This window comes from Cryptosporidium ryanae, assembly GCF_009792415.1.
Source record: "Cryptosporidium ryanae isolate 45019 chromosome Unknown contig_19, whole genome shotgun sequence".
NCBI lineage: Eukaryota > Apicomplexa > Conoidasida > Eucoccidiorida > Cryptosporidiidae > Cryptosporidium > Cryptosporidium ryanae.
Window position 1 is genome coordinate 133,101 of NW_027125564.1, and position 22,244 is coordinate 155,344.

Consider the following 22,244-nt stretch of genomic DNA (forward strand, 5'->3'; position numbering starts at 1 on the left):
CAGTAAAGAAAGTATAGATAATCATTAGTTTTGCACAGTGTCATTCCATTCTATTTATTAATTTCTAAAACAGCAAAAGTATTGTTGAACTATATAAAAAAAAACTATACATTTACTTATTTATATAAGTATAATTGCATATATTTAATTCTAGGCAATACTTTTTTAATATTAATGTAAAAACTTCACTTTCTTTTGTTAATTAATGCAATAAGTAGTTCCATTTTTCAGAGAACAGTGATCATAGTAGTGAAACGAAAAACAATATGTAAAATACTCTAATAGGTGATTTATTTCATAATAATTAATATAACAATGGAGCGTCTTCTAAATGCATTCCCCTGCAAATTGGACAGTTAAGACGGTCATGTCTTGGTCCCAAACAACCACAATTTTCAGCAGTTTTGTTAACAACCATTTCAGAATCACAATTGTTAATGTTTCTTAATTTTTCTAATTCTGACTGCGGATATCTATGGCACTCAGAAAATACTGGTCCACATTTATTATTTAACATATCAAAGAATTGAGGAGCAGAACTGTTGTCCTCAGATTCATTTGAATTATTATAGTAGTTATTATTCAAATTTGAAGCCATGTGACCTAAATTCTCTGCTGAAGCATTCGGAGACAAAATACTATTATTCTTAGACTGTTTTGTTAACATTGTATTTGAACGTGAATATGATAATTGTTTGGAGATATTGGAGTCTTTTCTTGAAAGAATAGATCTAATTGAGCCTTGGTATATTAAACTTCCTTCGTCATTTACTCTAATTGATTGTTCTGTAGCAAGACGAAGAGATTCAGCCTCAGCAATTCTATCTGCTTCTGCCCTTGCCATCATAAAACGAGCACTATCATTGTTCTCAATTTCCATAAAACTCGCCCTGCTCGTATTTCCGTATGATCTTATTGTATCTAGAATGACAACTCCTTCTTCAAATTCCCTTTTAGTAGGAACATCCTCTGATAAGGATGGAAATTTAGGCATTCTTCCCATAAATGCCTCGCTTGCCTGTGGGACTGATTGTTTGGCACCCATGTTTGATACAGCTTAATGATAATGATAAAAATCTCAAATTATCGCTTTCCCGAATAATCCCAAAAATATAGATGTAAAGTTAAATAGTTCTAGTATCGAAAATAACAACTTCAAAAACAAAAAACGCTCTGTATATACGACCACCTATTACCTTTTATTGAATATATTTACATTTATATATGCATATATGAATATATTTATATGTATCAATGTTTTATTCACTTATATATACACACACATATATATTTATATATAAATATATACATATATGTATATATTACTTATCCAGTTATATGTACATATATATTTGTGTCAACTTAAGCTCAAATTAAAACCAAATTCAAGCTTTTTTTTTTAACCTAAGATATTAAACTGAATTGTATTACAAAATATTCTAGTCTTTCTTTTTTGTTTTTAAATTTACATGTATATATACATATAAATAAATAAATAAATATAAATTTATATTTAATATTCTAATATTTCTATATTAATTAGTATTATTACAATTGTTATTCCTATTATTAATAATATTTTATTTTTAATGTTTAATTTAGACTATACGCACCATTATCTACTTTTTTTTACATGTTTTGTGAGGCTTAATTATTAATTATTATTAGACTTTTAACAATGTCTTTTATTATTTAGATACAGAATGGCGGTATGTGTGCCCGCCGTATGTTAAATGATGTATTTCTTAGCTGCCATGCCTTTGCTTTGTTTTTGAATACAAAATAATTGATTTTTCAACGTTTTCTATATTGTAGCCCCATAATTCGCTAATGTAATAAAGTTTAATTCAGTTAGAAATATCAAATAAAGTCGTGTCATTGTTATTACTTGATTATTTCTCTTTTAATACGAATAACTAAGTTGGTCAATGTTGAGTGCATTTGTTTAGTAGTTTCACATTTTTTTCCAATGCAAACCTTCAAACACTACTTAACATTGATCAACTAACAACAATAACAGCGTATTTAAACTTACAATATTTCCGAATGTTGGGCAAGAACAAGTGGCATTTCACCCCAAGGACCAGCAGATGCAACTCTGAAAATTTTGGGTGTGATGGATGCTAAGTATTCCCTGAACCTTCTTAATACTACTGCAATTGAGTTAAATCCATGAATAGGTACGTCAAGTGGCATATTTCTTAGAAGTAGAATGCAGTCGGCAGTGGGCCAGTCCCCTCCTGAATTCAGAACCTCGTACAGTTCCTTATAAAATATAGTTCCTTCATTATTCGTACATTTTTTACTGACAATGTTTTGTATTTTTTCAAAAAAATCTTGAGATGAATCTTTTCTTGATAAGAATCTAAGATTTTTTGGTAATTCATCCCTGTTGTTTAAAAATACAGTTAACTTTGATTCCGCCATACCGTTTGGTTCAAATATTGTTACGTAATCTATATTTAAAAGCTTGAATAACAAACAAGATCTGTACACTAATAATAGTATCCCGTTCTCAGAAGCTTCAGACCCTCTAAATGCAATTACCATGTGTTTAGGAACTTTTTTTACGCTTTTAACTTCAGCTGCTGTATCCACTGCATTGTAACCTAACAATCTCTACAAAGAAAATTAAATAAGGAAAATAGTCAATTTTAAGTTAAATTTTGTTAGTTGTTAGAATTCCAATAAATATGTTATGGTTATGTATAAGATCGTTTATAAAATTATAAAACTTTTATTAATGTAAACATACCTTTATAAACAAAAAAATACCCCTTAATAAGAGGAATAAAATTACCATTATACTCCTGAGCGGATTTAGAAAAAACATGTTTACCTTTCATCTAATTAACTCGAAAAAATTTGTTCTTTTAGTGTCAATTTAAGATTTAATGGCTGCTGCTCTTTTTCCAAATAAAAGTGTCTGCACAGTCGTAATCTAAAAAGATCTTTTTCTAACTCTAATTCTTCAAATATGATATTCCTACTTTTTATAACCTAATACTTAAATTATATTATTTATTATTGGAAAGAAAAAATAGTCAAAAGGTTACATTAATTGCAAGAAATCCTTTATTTTTTTACTCATTTAACAATGCATTTTTTGCCGCTAGAAGGTACCGGGAAATTACCCCTCTTAATAATAAAGCTAGTTTGCCGCTAGAATTGGTAGTGGATTTAATCTAATGAACAAAAATAAACCGTTACTACAATTTAATTCTTAAATGAATATTAACTTTTCAATTATTTTTAATTAGCTAAGACACAAAATGCAATGTCTGTAGAGATCGTTTCGTTGAATGTCACTTTTACTGCTGTTATTGTGTAACTTCTTTGGGAAGACAATACTTGGACAGCCAAGGTGTGAGGAATTTGAATTGGGTGAAACTCATATTATGTATTTTTAAATTAAATGTCATAGGTGGAAGGCCAAAGCATGCATTTTTATCTGAAAACAAAGAAAAGAGGTGGAAGAAAAAGTACGATATGCAAAATAAATGAGAAAGTGATTGAATATGCAAATGAAAGACAAGTGAATAGTGCATCCTGGCATGATGAGGTAAGTTTTTTAAGGTTGTGTAAACTGGTTTGTGATCTCGGAAATTGGTATACAAATTTTACTTCACTATTTATAAAAATAACAAAGTATAAAAAATCATCGTATATATATATAGGAGGACTTGATTTAGGTTTAACTGAAGGCGACATAGTTACAGTGTTCTCTCAATGGGGAGAACCTATAGATGTGAATTTAATTAGAGATAAAAAGACAGGATTGTCTAGGGGATACTGTTTTTTGTGTTATGAAGATCAAAGAAGCACAATATTGGCAGTTGATAATGCAAATGATATGAAATTATTGGGTAAAACCATAAAGGTAGATCATGTAAAAGATTATAATCCAAATACGAGTAATTATTTAAATTACAAGTTGTCTGGACCGGAAGGAGGAGGGGTGGGGGTTTATGGAATTACTCAAGACGTAAAGGATAAATTCAACAAGGAACTTGAGGTGTTAAAACAAATGAATTTGGGGAACTTTAGTGCTACATCTAATAAAAAGTGTAAAGAGATAGATCATGACAATCTAAATACAAGCAATACCGATAAATTGCTACCCAAGTCGCTTTGCAGCTATAAGAAAAGAGCGAGATCACTAAGCAGATCTTTAAGTCAGTAGATACCATCTTTTAAAACAAGTTATATATACCTCTTTTTGCTTCCCTTTGAAAAAAATCTCTTTGATAGTTTGCAAATATTATTAGGATTGTTGTGGTACATCCTATAGTTTTAATTAATACAAATCGCTTTCGAGTAAATAAATCCAACTTACTTCCTTTTAATATAACCAACGCCGCTAAGATACCTTAAATGAAAGTCTAATGACAGTTTGGATCTACCGAGCTTTATTGAATTAAGTCTGTCCTCCGTAACTTCTTGATCTTTATTCCTTTTTATTGAATTTAAAATTGAGTTATTGCCACTCTCTAGAAAATCAACGAATAATCCCATATTTGGGGTAGTAAATACAAGATTACTGTTATTTGAGCCTTCTTTTCTAAATAATCCACATTTAATATAAACTGAGATTAAATATTCATTATTAAAGTACTTTTTGTGAGTTTGACAAAACTCGTATTTACATTTTAAACATGAGATAACCTCATTTAAAGTTTCTGTTAAAATAGAATAATTTACCGTTAAAGAATTAAATTCATTTAGAATAATATTTTTTGTTATATTCAATAGCTCGTCATTTAATATTGTTTTTCTGTTACTGTGGAGCAAACAATTTTCATTACACTCTTCACAATCAAATATATTAACATTCAGCTCAACTATCTTTTTTTTAAAAGATGATATAATATCCTCCTTTAAGCAATAACCAATGCATATTCCTGCTTCTTGCTCCGATATTCTTTTTATAGGAATGTACAATTTTCTAACTATATTGTCCCTAACTAGCATTTCCATATCTAGTTAAATTAGTTAAAGTTAAATGAATATTATTTGAATTATTGTTATCTAAACGAACATTTACTTACCTCTAGTCGATACTCTTTCTCCATTGTCTAGCAAAAACTGTTGCTCCAACACTATTGGGGGGTCCAACAACCCAATACACTCGTTTCTAAGTTTCTTAAACACGCCAAGTGCCTGGGAACTGCTTAGTTTATCAAATAAAAACTCATATGTTAATTTATTACCATTATTCTTACTCTCATTATTTTCACTAACTTCAGAGTTACAACCACGCAGTTTTTCGGAACATTCTTCACTATTAGTTTTCTTTATTACATTCCAACTATTTAGCTGATCAGAATATTCGTTTTCTTGTTTATACACTTCAGAATCCATAATTTTAAAAACAATATTTTTGTTTATTATATAAATCGTTTAATTTCAACTAAATTATAACTCAGATTTAAAAAAAGGAAGACAAATGCTAGTATTTTATATACTTAATCAAGTGAAACCTGAACAAAAGTAAAGCAGGTGATAAAACCAAATGAAAAAATCAAAAATTAACTTAACTTAGGCCCAGAGGTTTTGATAAAAGAACGATTATAATAGTAATAAAACAAAAGCTCCAAGTGCTTTCAGACTACACTATAGGGAAGCTTCCGCTTTGAGATTATAAGAACGCCTTTCTAACATTGAATGTACTAACTTACGCTCCTGAACGCATTAATTAAATCCAAAGTGTGAGAATCTTTAATTATGTTCCTTTATTCTTAACTCATTCTTTCGTTTCCTTTACTTTCACCCCTACTGTTACCCTATACCAGTATATATATGCAGGTTATATTGTACATGTCACAGCCCGCCCGCGCGCTTATACGGGTATCGCATTGCATGTATTTTAGATTATTTGTATCAGTAATAGAGGTATTAACAATAATAGTGATAGAAGTATTTTAAAGGTACGGCGAGTGAGACAAATAGAGACTTTACTTAATGTATATATATTAGAATAAATATCTTATAATTAGTGCAACTGGACTAGGCAGAGGAATTAATGTGTGAATTAACAAATTAAATACAAAAATAATTGAGATATAGGAGATTTTGTTTTTACTTTGTTTTTTTCCTTTTGATATTTTTCCCCGATAGTTATTTTTATTGAGAGTATTACGGTTAATTAAGATTTAAAGAAGAAAATGAGTGAATCACGTGATTTGTCTAAATTAGATTCAAATATATTAATAAACGCGAACAAGTTAAAAGTTCAATCACATGTTGCACCAATGTTGTCACTAAGATACCACCCTTTTGAGAATATATGTGGCTTTACGAATCCATACTATACAGAAAATAACAATTTAACTGATGAAGAGCTGCAAAGGCATTCAAATCACATGAGATCTGTTACAGATGCGATGCATTATTTTTTTAGAATCAACCCAGTTGCGATACAATCGCAATTATCACCTAGAACTGTAAATATGGATCCCCAGTCTCCATTAATTAGTCCAGTAATATCTTCAAAGAGAACAAGAAAAGATTTAGAAAAAGAAATAGAATTGGATCATCCAAATTTATGCACTATTCATAATAGAATTATCCACCCAAATCTTATTCAGAGTGTAAATCAAAGGTGGCAACTTAGAGTTCACTTGCTTAATCAGAATTCAGGGGTTCTAAACGCAGCAGACCTTTCTCACCCATATGTAAATGAGATGATTAACGCAAATGCTCCAGTTACTCCACGAGTAGTAACTTCGCAAAACTAAGTTGCAATTCTCTGAATCAAAGTACTGTATATTATTTAATAGTATTAGTTCAAACTATTAATTATGTAATGTTAAGTTGATATTCTTATTTTTATATTTGATGTAAATTTATTGTTTATTCTATCGCTTTATTACTACCAAAACAATCTAAGGTTGGGAAACATATTAATTTAAACAATAATATATTCATAAAAAGCAAAACACTAGTAAAATTCGCTAATTAAGATGTTTAAATAGTATATAAATACTAGTATTAATTAAAATATAATTATTAATTATTTTAATGTCTTTCAATACATATACATAGTTCAACTACTCCAAATTTAAATACTAAACAGCGTAATTAATTACCTCTTATTTTCAAGAAATAACTATTGGTACTGAGGAAATAGTCCCATTATTGCTAGAACTTAACAGTACTTGATATTTATTTAGAAAATCATTAGCGTTTATAATACCGTTTGTAATATTAGCAAAATCAGTAATGAACTGTCTCAACTTAGGTCCTCTCAGTGTTTTAAATGAAAAATTAATTATACTGTCCTGCTTAATATTATAAAATGGATTTATTGATAATTCTGGATACACCTGTGAATAGTCCTTTGAGTACATTTCATTTATTGTCTGAAAAAAAATATCTGGATAAAAATCAATAATTGAAGTTAAAAGCTTGCATGTTTGAAGCATTAGATTGTTTCCATCATACTTATGGTAGTTACACATTAAATATGCAATTAATTTATTTAAATTACCATTCCATATAATATGATTTTGACCAATGGTGTGAATGAAATTACTCAATTTTGTTAGGTAGATTAATATTGTATTTATTAGTTGTTTGTCATTAAACTGTAGTGATCTAATTCCAATGTCTAGAACATAAATAAAATAACTAGATGTGAGTAATTTATGTAACGAAGAAGTTACTTTAATATCAGTTCCAAGTTGCGAGGTTTGCCATAAAAAAAATGGTTCAATTGATCTTGATATCTCATAGTTGCTTATTGTATAAAACTTGTTTATCCAAAATTCATACAATATTGTGTCAATACCATCATTATGCATTATATTCACAATTTCGTCTTTTTCTTGTGAATTTACTTTTTTAAGTATTTCATGTATTAACAATGTACATCCTCCATGTCTTTGTTTGATTGAAACTGTATTATTGTTTGCTACAATGTTATTCATATTAATTTCATTATTATTAATACTGTTATTGTTTACAATGTTATTTTGATCACATATTAACACATTTAAATCATTTTTTAAATACAATATTGATTTTTTTATATTGTTATATGTACATTCCCATGTACACCATTGATCATTAACAATACTGTCATTTTTTGTTGATATATTGCCACTTAGTTCCGAAACAACACTGGAGGACCATGTAAATGATATATATCTTAATATCAAACAACACATTGATATAATAATATCTTTTGGGCATGATAAACAATTATCACTTCCAGTAAAACTTCTTCTAGTGCATACCATTAAATTATGCAAAGAAATGTTTCTTGTATGTTGATACATCATATTTGATATTAACACAACCCCGAATCCTTGTGATTCGCTATATAAGTTAAATGAATTAAATAGTAATGACTTCAATTTTTCACCCAAAATATACATTTCTTGGTCATTTTTAGAGAATATATTTCCCAATAATAAACTTAATTTTACAGGAATCATATTACTACTATTACTCAAATTATTATCACTGAAAGAAATATTTACTCCATCACCAACAAAAGATTCATTTTTTAAATTATTCTCCATACAAAACATGCAAGATTTTAATATTTTCAATAAAACAAAAATTGACCAAATATAACAACACTGAGAAGTCATTTCCATATTTTCATTATTATTAGGTGAAGATAAATGTGAAAATAATGTACTCGGAATATTGTTAATTGTGATGTTTATCGTATGATATATAAAAGACTTGAGTGAATCTGATAAATCATTTATATTCTTATTGTTTAGCATTGTATAACACAATAAATATGAATAGCCACCAACGTAACCAATATTCTCATCTATTTTACTTATATTGTTGTACAAATTTCCATCCGAAGAAAACTTTAGTTTTAAGTTAATAACTTGTATTATGCTTTGGCTTAGTTCATATAATATTTGATAACAATTTGGATCGTTTTTAATGTGGTCTACACCAAATTGACACAACTCTTCAAAAGTAGTTGACACCAATACTAAATTTGTAGTTTGTGATATATCTATTAAGTACTTAATGCATAACAGCCATATTTGAGAATACTTGGAATCTGAAAACAAATGGGCGGATTTTTGTATTAGCAATGTTACCTGATACATGCATGATTGAACTCTCGGAATGCTTGTGCATGACAACTCTATTATACTTGATGTTATTCCCTCTAATGTATTGCTTGATTCTATTAGTGTATCTAAAAATCTTAAAAATACAACACAACCTAGAGGGTCATTTTCGTTTGAGCATGCAAGGAGAGAGTGTTGAATGTAATTCATAAAACTATAACTATGTGATGTTCCAATTGATTGTAAAAAGAAATATATGTCATTTATGTGCATTGATACTGTATCAAGAAAATCCAAAAACTCTTCCAATGAATCATTCAACTTTACATCTTTAAGGCCAAAATTTGAATACGTTACAATTCTTGCATTTAATATTGAATTTTCATTTATTCCCTCTCGTTCCCAATAATAGAAATCTGTTCTAGACTGAGTAGCTAATGTCTGTATTGCTGGTGTTACAAATGTACTTGCTATTAAAAATGCCTGGTCTTTATTTATTATTCCCTCGTTCAATATATCTCTTAATGTACACCACATATTCACTAACACCCCTGGTATTCTTATATTCAATGTTAGTAATAATAACAACATATCTGATAAAAAGAATAATGGATTCTCCAGTTTTTTATTTTGAATAAAATTCTTAATTTCAGGCAATTCACTTACAACAAACATAAGTGGATAACCTTCTAATAAACTAAAAACTACCCCTGACCAACTTAATATTGACCTTTCTGTTTCCTCATCTAGATCTATTTGAGGAACATTCATTTTTAATGTACTCCAGGTATTTATTCTAATCATCTGATTACTGCCATTATTGCAATTATTGTCATTATTATTCGTGTTAAACTCAACATTATTTACATTCGATGGAACTGGTATTTGACGGAGTTTTTCATATAATTTTTTCAAGTATTTCAGTAATGATGCTATAACAACTGTTTCTGATTCATTCGGAAATTTAATTGTAATATGAATATTGCTGTTTGAATCTTCTATCAATTTGTAAATACAATTTAATGAATCCACTATATTGCCTTGTTTTTGCATATAATAAGAACATCTCGGAAGTCCCCTCACAAATAATTCAGCAAGTCTATATGGAGCAATATAAAAATCTGTCTCTAGTAACTTAGATATCACTACTGATAATGCCTTATGATTAAATAATGGTATCTCAAATTTTTCAAAATATTCTATTAAAATGTCTAGCATTAAATCCAATAATTTTTTATTTACATCATTGCAGTTATTAACAGGATTAGATAATATACATGTTATACATTCAGATATATAATCCAGTATTTTAGGCAATGTATTCTCGATAAGTAGTTGTTTTTTATTATTATCTAATAAACTGCATGAATCTGGTATGTATCTAAACATATTCAATATTATCCACTCTTTTATTAAATTACCCTCGTCTATCTTTAATCCACAATTCAAATCCTTTATTCTTATACATTTTTCAAATCCATCTGTCCAAGATCCATCTATCACACCTGTAATTATTAAATATGAAAGGCCTTCTCCTATTTTACTTAAAAATGGGCTTGTCAATTTTGAAATATTACCAGTATCATTAACACTGTTCTCTAAGTATTCTGAAATAAACTTTAAATATATTTGTTCAAACACTATTTTTGACCCTCCATTATCTATTACTTCCCTGTTGTTATTTGATAATTTTTTACACAATGTTTGAGCTGCTATATACTGAACTTCTGGTTCAGAGTTAAATCTTAAAAGTTCACTGCATACTTGCCAAGCTTGTGTTGATTCTTGAAATTCTAGTAAATACTTGTTAGCCTCTGCACGTTTCCAAGAATCTGCACTTGTCCATAATTCATTTATTTTAAAGTGAACTATATCGCGTGTAAAAACCATTTGAATTTATACGTTTTATTTTATTTTTTAGCTCCTCAGCCTGTACTCTTATATCAGTCTTCCATATAAACTCAAATATGCTACTGTTCTTTTTTATATCTTAATACTATCTTATAAAATTCTTTCTATTCCCCCTTGTTTTCCCTTCAATTTTTTCTAAGACTTTATGATTTAATCTTTATATTGTGCCTGTTTAACCGCCGAATGGCGCGTAAATAAGCTTAAAATTTATCACAGTCATTAAGCTACCAATGGCACTGTTAGATTTATAATGTTGTAATTGGAAGAATGTTAGCTTTTTAATTGTATATATTTGTTTAAACTGAACATATTGTCCAGAAAACGTTAGTATTTATATGCTTTCTTATAGATATTTGTCAACTTTTTATGTATTTATTCAAATTTAATAATAAGTATTTGATGTTGACAAAAGATTACGAGTGAATCGCTTTATCAAAATGATATTTGAAAAAAAGTGAGTTGTTTAATATTAGAGTATATAATTAAATATAAATATATAGTTGAAATTAATCATTAATTCACTGCAAACAACCACTATTATATATTATAATGAAACAGTGGATATGTTTTAATTATAAAATCAACTTTTTTTTCTTTGACTATGTGCCTGCTTGAATTGTGTGAATCATTTTCTAAATTCCATTTTATAGATAAGAATGTTCCTGACACAAGATAATTATTCTCGTCTATTGCTTGCATTGCAAGTTTTGATGGTATACCAAAATCCTGAATAACACCTATTAGCATTAGTTTACTGTTTTTCGAACAATTCATGAGGTAACAATACAGCCATACCATGTTTGACTCTTTGAATATAATTGCCATTCTTTGAAAAGAAACACAAAAATCTGAGATAGTTTTTTCGCGATTTCTTGAATGAATTGGAAGTTCTCTTAAACGAATTTTACTATATACTTTTGTTTGATTCGTTGAATGAGATAACATCATATCGTTAATATTATTTTTGATTTTTCCAAGAGAAAAACCAGTATTGCTAGGGTCGTTATTTATTTCAGAGTCATCTTGATCATTTATTAGTAATTCATATATGCTTTCAGAATCAACAAAAATAAAACTAGATAGATCACCATTTATTTTATTATCTACACATATTACTTTTGGCAAAAATACCTTTTTTTTAAAGCTAAATTTATGACAAACAGTTGAATACTCCCAACTATACATATCATATATTCTAAAATAACCACCCTCCCAAATTGCACCTATTACTGAAAATGTGTTTGAAACTGCTATTGAAACACAATCGTGAGCAATAGTTGGGCCTTTTGCAACCGTCCTTCCATTGTTTATAAACAAATCAGAGTTATTTTGATATCCTAATTTTTTAGAATCATTTGTATATAAGTATAAATATGTAAACTCCCTTATTGAGGACCCATCTCCTACATACAATTTAGACCCATCTGATGACCATACCAACGGTCCAAGTTTAAATAAATCAACGTGATAAATAAGCTTCCATTCTCCGTTTTTGTTTAATATATCTATTGATGAGCGAATGTTCAAATTTGGTGAGCCAGATAAATTACTCATTCCAAATGATCCACTACTTTTTAAAACAGATATTTTGTATTCCCAAATTGAGAACGAATTTGAATAGCCTACCGCAATGATATTACCTATAGGTCTAACTGCAATATATTTTATTTTATTATCGTATTTTTTATTGCTTAAATTAGGATCATCACAACCATAAAAGTAATAATTATTATTGCTACTCTTACTATCACTAACATTGTTCAAAATTTTATGTTCTCTTGCAAACGAACGTATACCCTTTATATTGCGTATTTCATTTTCTGATGGTTTTGAAAATATACTAAAACCTGAATAGTTATTTTCGTAACCATTTATAATGTGAATTAAGTTCAAAGTTCCAGGAATCCATGTCATTTCTTCTTTCCCATATTCACATATATTATCTAAATATTCATTTTCCGTTTTGCCATTAAACTTTCTAATTGATGTTAATTCTATTCTCCATAAAAAATAAAATATTAAAGAAATAACATATCTTGTTGGTTCCAATATATATTTCCAATATAATGGATATATTATGGAAACAGAAGGAGTTTCTGTAATTACCTGCAAACTTGTACCAGTTAATTCTGTTTTATACAATGAGTTTGGTATAACTATTCCAGTTATGTCTTGAAGTATTGATAAAAATGTTATATATAAAAATAGTACGAATCGTCCTATTCTACCCCAGTTGTTAAAAAAAAGTGAAGAATCATCTGAAGTATCATTTTCTAAATAATGTATCTTGCTTAAACTATTACTTTCAAATTCATTTATGTAATGTTGAGAACCACTTAATTTTTCTATTGGGATATTCCACAAATGTTGTTCAGCAAATAATTTCTCATTTCCCGAAAGTGGTATACCACCCAATTCACTCGCAGATATTACCTTATATTCTGTTTCTAATATTGACTCTGTCAATATTGACTTCCTTTCTTCCTCAATATCGCAATCCAAAGGGCGTATATAACTGCTTGAACACCAAATAGTTTCCAGGTTATTCATTATCCCCCACAATCTTAATTAAAAAAATAGCCGAAAATTACCATATATAATAATAATGCCTTATTTTGTTTAATGAATTTTAATTTTTCGTAAACCAGGTTATTGCTTTGCTTATAATATATCTATTAAAAATAAAATCGACAAGCTATCTTTATGAAACTAATGAATAATTCTGAACAATCATTCAAATTGTAATCTTTAAATATTAACACAATTTTAGCATTGCTTTATATTAACCGGTAACTTTTTTTTTTAAATTTTAATTAAACTCCAAAATGCGGGAGACTGTTTAAAAGAAAGGTATTTGTACTCCTAATATTTAAGACTGTAAATTGTTTAAAAAGATAAACAATTTATTTAATTTTTTGAAACACATAGGTAAATGTCACTAAAAGTGATAATTGTTGATATTTCTACCACTTTACTTATTAAAACAAGAATTCAGAAAATTATATAATAATATTTGCTAAGGATGGTAATATTTGATTCCTTCGCTCCATTGCCTAAGATTAAAATATCTGAAGATTATCCAGTTCTTGTTGAGGAATCTATTAAAAATTCTGATAACATGGATGATTGCTTTAGTATACCAGTTACTAGATACATCAGAAGAGACAATCGTCAAACTGATGAAATAAGACCAATAAATATTCGTACAAATGTAATTAAAGCAGCAGATGGTTCTGCTTATGTATCAATGGGTAAAACTAAAGTACTTTGTGGTGTTTATGGACCAAATATCTCTAAACAAAATATATCTGATGGTGGTCTTTCAATTTCTGTTGAGTTTGTCACTGGATCTTTTTGTAGAGAAAAGGATAGTTTTGTTTCAAAAACCAAATATTCAAGATACCAAAATGATCAACAAAATGATATTAAGTCAAATGATAGACTTAATTCAATACTTATAGAAAAAATTATTCACTCTGTTGTTTGCCAAAATAAATATAGGAGAAATAAAATTGATTGCTATTTTTACTTAATTGAAGATGATGGATCGTCTTTTTCTGCAACTATTATAGCTTCTTGTCTTGCCCTTTGTAATGCTCAGATTGAATTAATTGGACTTTATTCTTCAATAAAAATTATTGCAACACCTCTCAAAAATATTTTTAAAAAGGGAGACTGTATTAATGAGCGTACAAATAATAAAGATAGTAATACCCATTCCAAAGATAAATATATTATGTTGATAGACCCAACCAGTTTCGAATTGAATAAATTAAATAATAATTATTCTTCTCTGGAAATCGGAATATGTACTGTTAGAAATCAAATAGTTTATATGTCAGCAGTTGGCAGTTTTTTCAGTGATCAGTCTAGAATTGAAGAGGCATTTGCTCTTGCGGAAGCCTCTTGTAGTGCCTTAGTTAATGAAATAAAAGATCACATGATTGCTGAAATTAAAAATAATGATAATAATAAGATTTGTAATAATGTTCCCACTTAATAATCATATATAATCCTTCAATTACTTAACCTTTTTCTCTTAAACTGACTTTATTTGGTACTTAATAAATATCAAACGAAAAACAAAATATTACTAGTGTTAATTAGTATATATGTCATTTTATTGACAACGTATTTAACATGTATAAACCACTTAATATATTTGAATCTTTTTTCATCACATATACCAACAACTAAAACATGATTTTTACATTATTTTAAATCCATGTTTATTTTCAAAGAAAAATTGCATGTGGACTTGCTTTATATACCGGTACTAAAATTATTTGAAAATTACATGCATCTTTATAAGTCGTGTTTAATCATTAATTGTTCTATAGAAACTAAAAATTACTTTAATCTACCTGAATAATTTGTGAAAAAAATAAATAAATATTCATTTGTTTTTTAAACTAATTTAAAATTGTGAAATAGCAAAGATAGGAAAAGTATTGAATATAAGTAGGTAAAATAGGAGAGTATATAGCATGTGTATATGTTACATAATTTGTTTGTGTCAAAGCAATAAAGGCTAAGCAAAGCTTGAATTTTTATACGCTATATGAAAATTCACTAGTATTTACCAGACAATTTAAACGAGTGAGCGCCTTGGAATTGTTCCATAGACTTTTAGTCAAGAAAGGTAATAAACATTAAGCACAAATATTTATACGAAATAACAAGTACACAATTAGAGGTAGTATTAATACCAAATCAAGGTTAACGGAATAAATTATATGCATTATATCATATATTTGCACTTATATTTTCAATGAATGAAAAACGAATTATATCACTAGGAATTGAATCAAGTGCAAATAAGGTTGGAGTAGGGATAGTTACATCAAAAGGCGAAATACTATCTAATGTGAAAAGAACATTCGTGGGAAAACCAGTAAGTTTTAAGACTGTGATAATAGACTTTTTAACAAATACTTAAACGATTACATAATAGGGATCTGGGTTTTTACCAAACGAAACGGCAGATTTTCACAGAAATAATATATTGGAATTAGTTAAAGAAGCATTAGCTGAATCTGGATTAGATAGGAACTCAATATGCATAATCTCATTTACACAAGGACCAGGAATGGGAGCTCCATTATCTGTTGGTGCACTGGTTGCAAGAGTATTAAGTAGACTTTGGAATAAACCGCTAATAGGTGTAAATCATTGTGTAGCACATATAGAGATGGGGAGGATGGTTACGAATGCAGACAATCCAATAGTGTTATATGCATCTGGTGGGAATACTCAGATTATTGGATATGCAAATAAAAGATATAAAATATTAGGTGAAACATTAGATATTGCAATCGGGAATTGCATAGATAGATTTGCAAGATTAATGAAATTAGATAATTATCCTGCAGCAGGTTATCATATTGAGCAAATGGCAAAACAAGGTAAAAATTTAATACCATTGCCATATGTAGTTAAGGGTATGGATTTATCTTTTTCTGGAATTTTAACACATGGTGAAGAATTAATTGAGAATAAACAAGACGAATATAAGGACGATGAATTGAAATTAAAGTTGTTTTACCACGATTTTTGCTTTTCACTACAAGAAACATTATTTTCAATGTTAATAGAAGTCACTGAAAGAGCAATGAGTCTAGTTAATTCTGATTCAGTACTGTTAGTTGGTGGTGTAGGTTGCAATTTAAGATTAATTCAGATGATGGAAATAATGGCACATGAGAGGGGGGCTAAAGTTTGCAGTATGGATGACAGTTATTGTATAGACAATGGTGCAATGATAGCACATACTGGTATATTGGAATACTCTAAAGGTAAGGTCACACATATTGAAAATTCTTCTGTATCCCAAAGATACAGGACAGATCAGGTTGAAGTTTTGTGGAGAGAATGATTTAACCAGTGTTAACAAGGAACTAATGTTTCAAAACATCAATATCTTAATATTGTTATTTTTTACTTTTTTTGATTTCTTAGCTGCTTTAAATACATGAATACCTAAAATAGCAATTAAAAGGTACCGCTTTTTATTAGAAATCATGGCTTGCAATATTTAATTTAAAATAGTAACATAAATGGATGAAAGTGACTCTCCTTATTACTGTTGGAGATGTAATTTAAGAACAAATAAAGTAAAGTTTGGCGATGATAACAGTCTATGTGGGAATTCATGTAAAGACAAAGATTTTAATACTTATATAGGCGAAAATATAATTAATGAAAAATGTAGTTTATGCAGTGATTTACTTTTAATAGATAATCATAGAATTTTTTATATTGAAAAAGTCCCAAATGAAGTATTAAAAACGAAAAGGAGGCGTTTCAATAAAAGATCTACGGTAGCTTGTGGCAGGGATGATCAACCTTTAAATACTGGTTTTACTTTTCATATATATAAAAAAAAAAATATGAATAATATAAAAAATAAAAACTATAGTCATAGCCACACTGCCGACAATGGTATTTATATAAAAGATATTTTTACGTTGATTTTGAACGAGGCAGTTAATGGCGATAGCATGTATAAAATAAAAGATTTTGGAATATCTATAGAATTAAGCTCAGAATTAAGAGAAAATAAAGAAATTAGTTCGAATAATACTTTAAAAAGTTGTTTGAGACAATTGCTAATTAACCAAACAAATAATGTGGTTCTTAATCAAGAAAGTGACTTGTTTATTAACTTTTCATTTTCAACAAAAATACCAAATAATCAAATTGATAATAATACAAATTCTGATTTTAAAGATTATAGTAATTTAATATTTAGAATTTCAGTTAATTTTAAATGGAAAAACGTTTACATGACTGGACGTTATATTAAATTATCTAGAAGAATATCTCAATCAAAATGGAGCCATAAAGACGATAATGTAATAGTCGACACTTCTATTGAAGAGTTACTTGAAAATTCTTTGTTAGGTATGGTTAAGTTTTCTAATATTACATTTTCTTCTTCAGGAAGGGAGGATATTGATGTTAGAATGCTTGGAATTGATATATCCAGAAATTTTAAAGGTGATAGTTTAGTTTATGATGAAGGGAATAAATTAGGAAGACCATTTGCTGTTGAAATAAGTGGTATTTCCGATAATTATCACTTATTTTACAGTAATGTTGAGCTTTATAATTCAAATAATTGTGAAAAAAGCTACTATCGTTCAATAAAAGATTTCACAGATGAATACACAAAAAATGTGAAGTTGCTGTCTAAATCAAGAGTGATATTAAGTTCTTTGGAAATTACCGATATATTTACAGTAAATAAAATGAATAAACAGGTTAGCGAGAAAGAAAAGTCATATGTCTGCGTATGTTACTCACCAACTTCACTATCTAATAGGGATTACCAAATTTTATCAGATAGAATGCTAAATATTCCAGTTTCTATTAGTCAAAGAACACCAATAAGGGTATTGCATAGAAGAGTAAATATGGATAGAGTTAGACATATTGTGATTGTAAAAATAGTTGAAATAAATCAAAATTACTTTATTTTATATTTAAAAACACAGGCAGGAACGTACATCAAAGAATTTATCCATGGTGATTTTGGGAGAACAAATCCTAGTTTTGGAGATTTAATCGTTAAATATCTCCCAAAAGAGAAAGATCACAAGTTAGAAGTAAGTATTGTACAGTTAGATGTATTAAATGTCATTTAAAACTTATTTATAAATAGTGTGTACCTTTTAACATCATTTGTAGTAAAATCAACAATTAAAGAATAAATTTTTTTCTTTTGTTGAAACACATCCTTAGACCTATAATCAACCAAAACGAATATTTATTGTCAATAATAACTCACATAAACCCATTTACTACAATTTAGTGTTATCTTTTAAGACGAGATATCAGATTTTCGAATCGAAATATTCGCAATTTAAAATATTAAGACGATAAAACAGGAGCTACTGGGAATCGAACCCAGGCTACCGGAATCAAAATCCGGGGTCCTACCGCTAGACTATAGCTCCTACACACCGCACGTCCCGGGAAAACAGTTATAATAAGAAGTAAATAAATATTGGTGATGCACAGAAAGAACTAAATAATAAATGTCTGTTTTTCTTGAATTAATTTGCCTATGTTTGGTATTGTTTATTGTAGTTTTACTTTTGTTTTTCGATTGTACGTGATTTTCACAGTTTGTTAGACGCCATTTAGTTTCTATCTTCATTAAAGTATCTCAAGACGCATGTATTTATGTTGATACACGAATAAATATTGCAATTTACATTTATATGTTTTACGACTGAATTGTGTGGGAGGAGGAATTTGTTCTAAACATGCTTAAGTCGGAAAAAAACGTTTTGATATAGCATAATATCAAGTATATTATGGATAACTCAGATACCGTGTTTCAATACATAAGTAAATACTATATAGTTCTAAGACATAAAGGCGAGAATTTAAACCAAAATTGCAACCACGGCTTTATTTTAATTGAAGTCGGGTCTAAAATAAGTATATTATCGCGATTAATAAGCTTTTCATTAAAGTATTCTTGTTTATTATTATTTCCGTCATTCAAAGACAATATTGAATTATATTTGTAATTTATGTTTACAAATCCTGAATGATAGAATATGTTTGAATTAATGCCTATTGGTGGGGAGTAGTCATTGCTGACACTAATGTTTGATGATAATTTATCATTGTAGCCGTTGCTATAATTAGTGTAAAATTCATTTGAATGTTTTAAAATGGTGTCCCACAAAGATAAAGTAAGATTTTTTGAATTAATAGAATTTCTTTCGCAATCATTATCACAAATAAAATTTCCAAACAGTGAATTATTTATTTGTTCAGCAATAAATAGAAGAAGATTTTGATTAAATTGAAATTCATTCGGAAATTGAACAATGCATTGGTAAATGCAATCCAACCACTGAAAGAATATAGGAGATCTTTCACTCTCGCTATCACTTGGTGGATTCAGTCCCAAAGTTCCGTACCTAGAGTGGAATTTGTGTCCTACAGTTACAAATTCCTTTTCAATAAGAGTAATAAATCCTTTAATAGTTCTATAATACGGATCTATGCAAATCATAGAAAGAGCTGTTAGCTGTGATGTTCTGTCCCATCCGTCGCTGCAGTGTACAAGAACACCTTTAGAGTTAATGAGTTGATTTACTATTTTATTAGAAGATATTAAAATCATGCTTATTAAGTCATACCAACCAGTAGAATCTATATCTGAATAAAGTTTAATACCAACAATGCTATTATTTTCATTAAATGTAACTTTATCCAGTAAACTGATATGATAACTAATATCAGTGTCATTATATTCATCTTTTTTATTGTTTAATTCTAGTATGTACTCATTTAAAAAGTGCTTATTGTCAGATTTGCATGAACAATAACTATTATAGTTTGATATTTTTTGCACAACCAACACCATCTTGTTCCAAGAATCACGCACTTTATGTATATTTTCAATATTTAAAAACTCTAATTTACAGTATGGATAGTTATCTATATTCTCAAATCCAGCTCCAGTCGCTTTGTTCGCGTAAGCGTTTAGCTTTGGTCTTGCATCATATATTGTGAAGTTTTTGTCCTTACTGTTGTTGGCATAATAATACTTTGATATGGTTGTTATTAGCAATTCATCCTCAAAACAACGTTTGAATGCTGACTTTGGTTGGCTTGATCTCCATAATGTGCATTTTAGATTCGGGTTAGTCCAGCTAAGCACAGGAATTCTATTTTTAGATCTAAAACTAGATACCGCTATTAACTGGTTGTCAGATATATCCCTTGGAACTATTAGTATTTCTGGATAGGAATTGCAAAGTTCATAGTTAAAGTTAACGCGTGATATCCTTAGAGGAAAGCAAGACAAATTACCATTATTTCTATTAAGTTCTTTATTCTCTAAATCTAAACCCATTCTTTTATACTCGCTCACAACGTCAAACTCAAAAAGCTTCTCGACGCCATTTTTTCCTCTATAAGCTGCATAACAAAAAAAGTTGTCTGATATAGTCTCATTTATAATTTTATTCATGTAGTTCTCCAAAAATCTTTTTTCCTTATCGCTTTGAACTATAAGTATCTGTACGTCTCTCAAGTCCCTAGTTGAAACCTCTAACAAACACGGAAAACTGCTATAATAGTTGTTTACATTACCTTTTTTTGATGAAAATCCCTGTCCCGGCCCAACAACTACATCAATTTCATCCTTTTTTGCATCCTCTGTCCTGTCTTCTGCATTATCAAGTGAGTTGCTACTAGAATAAAAAAAATTAGCAATAACATTAATGCCATTAATTGAATTTAATGAATATTTACTTATAGAATTAATTGGTATATAAAAGAAACCGGATTTGTACATCCACATCAATGATTGTCTTCTTAAAATGTTAAAAAATCTGTTATTCTCGCCTTTTTCATAAAGAGGTGCGAGTATTATCCTATAATTTGTGATTAAAAATGAACCATATATGGGATTTGGAAGACCGTATTTGGTAGATATTCCACATTCTTTATAAAACATTTTTATAGTCTCTCCCGGGTACAATGCCAAATTCATAGTCTTAGATATCGATTCAGACTCCGATTTATTTATTCCCAATATTTCTATAGAGTCGCTGTTTTTTTTGATATTCATATTCAAATGTGTATTTCTATTCTTGTTTATTATTGCCAATACATCACTCCATTTAAGCAGTTCACTATTGCTCTTGTTCTTATTGCTGCTTTTTAAATTACCGTTATTTATCATGTTTGTTGTCGTTTCTCTTAGTGCATTCTGAATTTGAGAGCTTATATTTTGAGTTACCGTACTTGCCAGTGACGAAAAAAGACCAGATACACGTCCTGCATTACTGTTTGAATTAATAATGGTGTTAGTTGTATTTCTCACACTGTCACTAACATTTAAACCGCTATTTAACCCACAAGAAGCTACTTTATCACTTATATTAGTTAGACCCAAATCTTTATTTAGATTAAAATTAGAATCAAAAGACTCAAATAAGGACAAGTCCTCCAATGACTTGGAGCTGCACTCATTTTTTCTAATACTTTGTGTGTTTTCCGCAACCAAATCACAGTTATACTCAATCTTGTGAGTATTAGAGGCCCTAATTTCAGATTCCTCATACACAACCAAGTTATCGCTAAGGGTATTTGCGCTTCCAGATGAAGTTTTATAGATTGAAAGTGGGTCATTACCGGACTCTATTACTTTAAGATTTACTTTTGAGCCCACGTTTCCTCTCGCCTCTGATATATCACATTCATTTTGAGTTATATTTATATCCAAATCACGATTATTCACGTCTAAATTCATTT

At 28.7% G+C, this 22,244-nt stretch overlaps 12 protein-coding genes across 12 annotated transcripts; 5 read left to right on the forward strand and 7 right to left on the reverse strand.

Annotated features, from left to right (window-relative positions):
- Nucleotides 1-304: 304 nt before the first annotated feature.
- Nucleotides 305-1,045, reverse strand: FG386_000992 (uncharacterized protein; the record flags this gene model as incomplete). The annotated part of the gene is made up of 1 exon (XM_067340385.1): nt 305-1,045. One exon carries the CDS (start codon nt 1,043-1,045, stop codon nt 305-307), a length of 741 nt encoding a protein of 246 aa, XP_067196143.1.
- Nucleotides 1,046-2,031: 986 nt separating this feature from the next.
- FG386_000993 (uncharacterized protein) lies at nt 2,032-2,550 on the reverse strand (the record flags this gene model as incomplete). Its single annotated transcript, XM_067340386.1, has 1 exon — nt 2,032-2,550. The coding sequence occupies one exon, from the start codon at nt 2,548-2,550 to the stop codon at nt 2,032-2,034; it is 519 nt and encodes a 172-aa protein (XP_067196144.1).
- An 889-nt stretch (nt 2,551-3,439) lies between these two features.
- On the forward strand, nt 3,440-4,183 carry FG386_000995 (uncharacterized protein; the record flags this gene model as incomplete). Its single annotated transcript, XM_067340388.1, has 1 exon — nt 3,440-4,183. The coding sequence occupies one exon, from the start codon at nt 3,440-3,442 to the stop codon at nt 4,181-4,183; it is 744 nt and encodes a 247-aa protein (XP_067196146.1).
- Nucleotides 4,184-4,332: 149 nt separating this feature from the next.
- FG386_000996 (uncharacterized protein) lies at nt 4,333-4,977 on the reverse strand (the record flags this gene model as incomplete). The annotated part of the gene is made up of 1 exon (XM_067340389.1): nt 4,333-4,977. The coding sequence occupies one exon, from the start codon at nt 4,975-4,977 to the stop codon at nt 4,333-4,335; it is 645 nt and encodes a 214-aa protein (XP_067196147.1).
- A 63-nt stretch (nt 4,978-5,040) lies between these two features.
- Nucleotides 5,041-5,361, reverse strand: FG386_000997 (uncharacterized protein; the record flags this gene model as incomplete). The annotated part of the gene is made up of 1 exon (XM_067340390.1): nt 5,041-5,361. One exon carries the CDS (start codon nt 5,359-5,361, stop codon nt 5,041-5,043), a length of 321 nt encoding a protein of 106 aa, XP_067196148.1.
- An 803-nt stretch (nt 5,362-6,164) lies between these two features.
- On the forward strand, nt 6,165-6,737 carry FG386_000998 (uncharacterized protein; the record flags this gene model as incomplete). The annotated part of the gene is made up of 1 exon (XM_067340391.1): nt 6,165-6,737. One exon carries the CDS (start codon nt 6,165-6,167, stop codon nt 6,735-6,737), a length of 573 nt encoding a protein of 190 aa, XP_067196149.1.
- Nucleotides 6,738-7,097: 360 nt separating this feature from the next.
- FG386_000999 (uncharacterized protein) lies at nt 7,098-10,937 on the reverse strand (the record flags this gene model as incomplete). Its single annotated transcript, XM_067340392.1, has 1 exon — nt 7,098-10,937. The coding sequence occupies one exon, from the start codon at nt 10,935-10,937 to the stop codon at nt 7,098-7,100; it is 3,840 nt and encodes a 1,279-aa protein (XP_067196150.1).
- A 558-nt stretch (nt 10,938-11,495) lies between these two features.
- FG386_001000 (uncharacterized protein) lies at nt 11,496-13,508 on the reverse strand (the record flags this gene model as incomplete). The annotated part of the gene is made up of 1 exon (XM_067340263.1): nt 11,496-13,508. One exon carries the CDS (start codon nt 13,506-13,508, stop codon nt 11,496-11,498), a length of 2,013 nt encoding a protein of 670 aa, XP_067196151.1.
- Nucleotides 13,509-13,980: 472 nt separating this feature from the next.
- Nucleotides 13,981-14,958, forward strand: FG386_001001 (archeo-eukaryotice exosomal RNAse PH; the record flags this gene model as incomplete). Its single annotated transcript, XM_067340264.1, has 1 exon — nt 13,981-14,958. One exon carries the CDS (start codon nt 13,981-13,983, stop codon nt 14,956-14,958), a length of 978 nt encoding a protein of 325 aa, XP_067196152.1.
- A 771-nt stretch (nt 14,959-15,729) lies between these two features.
- On the forward strand, nt 15,730-16,833 carry FG386_001002 (endopeptidase; the record flags this gene model as incomplete). Its single annotated transcript, XM_067340265.1, has 2 exons — nt 15,730-15,852; nt 15,913-16,833. The coding sequence occupies 2 exons, from the start codon at nt 15,730-15,732 to the stop codon at nt 16,831-16,833; spliced, it is 1,044 nt and encodes a 347-aa protein (XP_067196153.1).
- A 181-nt stretch (nt 16,834-17,014) lies between these two features.
- Nucleotides 17,015-18,604, forward strand: FG386_001003 (uncharacterized protein; the record flags this gene model as incomplete). Its single annotated transcript, XM_067340266.1, has 1 exon — nt 17,015-18,604. One exon carries the CDS (start codon nt 17,015-17,017, stop codon nt 18,602-18,604), a length of 1,590 nt encoding a protein of 529 aa, XP_067196154.1.
- A 716-nt stretch (nt 18,605-19,320) lies between these two features.
- FG386_001004 (myotubularin related protein 1) lies at nt 19,321-22,242 on the reverse strand (the record flags this gene model as incomplete). Its single annotated transcript, XM_067340267.1, has 1 exon — nt 19,321-22,242. The coding sequence occupies one exon, from the start codon at nt 22,240-22,242 to the stop codon at nt 19,321-19,323; it is 2,922 nt and encodes a 973-aa protein (XP_067196155.1).
- Between the last annotated feature and the right edge of the window lie 2 nt (nt 22,243-22,244).